Consider the following 2,138-nt stretch of genomic DNA (forward strand, 5'->3'; position numbering starts at 1 on the left):
CAAGTAAGCTTAAGTACATTAGCGGATTAATCATTCATTAGAAGACAGTGCCAGCAATCATCCTACGGCAAGTAAAGCTATCTTCACTTTATTCCGTAAGCTCGTGTTTATTTAATAATACGTTGGCACGCGATACGTTGGAAACGGTAGTAACTGGGCCTAACGTAAATAGCTGCAGACAAGTAAGAAGAATATTAAAAAAAAAAAAAACCAATATAAACCGAACGCGATGATGACTGGAAGGAGTCTCATAAAACTGATCGTTTGGGCCAGCGGAATCTATACCATTGCGGCTCTTTCCGCAATTGAACGCAGCCCAGCTTTCAATTTTCCCCAGGATGGTGCTACTCCAAACAATGGTAATACAATTGACCATGTTTCAAATGCTTATGCACATTCGATCCTATGTTTGCTTTAAATAATTTACCCCACTTTATGATTGGTTGCTTACCACATGTAAAGACCTCACACGACAGGCCGGAAATCTGAGCAATGGCATTACAAGCGGTGTCCTTACGGGTGTCGTACCACTGCAGACAGGTTAGTGTCAAGAGTGTGCACCACAATTCGACTCTTGTCCCCCCACATTTCCAGCACAGGCCTCTTATGATTAACTGCTTCTGGTTTTGTAACGCGCTAAATGGTGCCCCTTCAAGGTATTCTTCCGAATATTGTTAACACAGGCGTATCTACAGGACAAACGTGCATCTGTGTGCCGACTGGCCGGTGTAATACTACATCCAGCGGAAGTGGCACAACCGACGGTGCCGGACAGTTAGACGTCAGAATTGTATCTAACGTGAGTGTGCTTCTTTTGTGGTGAATATTGAGGTTTCCCTTCATTAAAAAATGTTTTCCAACAACAGCCCAATGCAAATACGGGAGTTACGCTTGGCTCAACTACAACGACCACCACCACAAACTCAATCGCGTCCGTAATATCGGTTAATATCGTCTCACCGTCCAGTTGTCAATCCGGACTGGAGCGTTGTTGTCTGGCGGGCAGTTACCAGTGTGGGCTCCAGTATCCACCCATTGCAAACTCCCCAGCCGTCTCCGCTAATCAGGCCAGCTATGGGGAATATCCTTGGCAGGTGGTGTTGCTTGGGCCGGGCGACGTTTATGTCGGTTCCGGTGTGCTCATCGATAATCTACACGTATTAACAGCGGCTCATAAAATTTCCGACTACACGTAAGTGTGTGTTATTTGAAAGGCGGAGATGTATCAGCCAATTAACTCCACACGCTTTTCCAAACTCAGCTCCGGCAGCCGAACGCTGAAGGTGCGTCTTGGCGAGTGGGATGCAGCATCCACGTCCGAACCATTACCCGTCCAGGAGTTCAATGTAGCCAGATACTTTGTGCATCCGAGCTTCAACTCAGCTAACCTGCGTAACGACATTGCCATCCTACGTCTATCCGGGACGGTAACTCTCGGCACAACGCCAACCATTGCCACTGCTTGCCTGCCCGTCACTTCCTTTGTTGGTGCACGCTGCTGGGTTTCCGGATGGGGTAAAAATGACTTCGTAAGCGGTGCCTTCCAATCGATCCCGAAAGAGGTGGACGTGCCGATCGTAAGTGCGACCAACTGTCAAACGGCACTACGGACAACACGGCTCGGAGGAAACTTTGTCCTCGACACGACTAGCTTTATCTGTGCCGGTGGTGAACTGGGTAAGGATGCGTGTACCGGAGACGGTGGATCACCGCTAGTTTGCGCACTGAACGGACGCTGGTATGTGGTGGGATTGGTCGCGTGGGGTATCGGTTGTGGTGCGAACGGCATACCAGGTGTTTACGTGAACGTTGCGTCCTACAATTCATGGATCACGAGTACGATTGCTACTGTTTAACGATTCATTAATTATTAAAGGCATCTCCGCCAGTAAAGTAATGATGAGAATAACAACTATTTTCAAGAAGTTAATTCAATGGGATTCAATTCTTTTTACAAAACTTTGAGAGTTGTTATAACAAGGCAGAAGGCGGTATCTTACTTAAAACTAAAGTGCTGAGAGGAACTTCCTCTTTTAACATAACTTTTAACGACCAGAGGAGTTGCGGCGAGATTACGACGACGTGACGCCTCGACGTGACGCAGTGTCAACTCACTGTACTTTAAGCCCCAACACAGT

At 47.2% G+C, this 2,138-nt stretch overlaps 1 protein-coding gene across 1 annotated transcript; it reads left to right on the forward strand.

Moving 5' to 3' along the window:
* Positions 1-446: 446 nt before the first annotated feature.
* LOC126567230 (phenoloxidase-activating factor 2-like) lies at positions 447-1,867 on the forward strand (the record flags this gene model as incomplete). Its single annotated transcript, XM_050223463.1, has 4 exons — positions 447-540; positions 657-799; positions 867-1,192; positions 1,262-1,867. Coding segments are annotated over 4 exons (1,158 nt in total), but the record flags the coding sequence as incomplete, so codon positions are not given.
* Between the last annotated feature and the right edge of the window lie 271 nt (positions 1,868-2,138).

Source organism: Anopheles maculipalpis, chromosome 2RL (genome assembly GCF_943734695.1).
Source record: "Anopheles maculipalpis chromosome 2RL, idAnoMacuDA_375_x, whole genome shotgun sequence".
Taxonomy (NCBI): domain Eukaryota; kingdom Metazoa; phylum Arthropoda; class Insecta; order Diptera; family Culicidae; genus Anopheles; species Anopheles maculipalpis.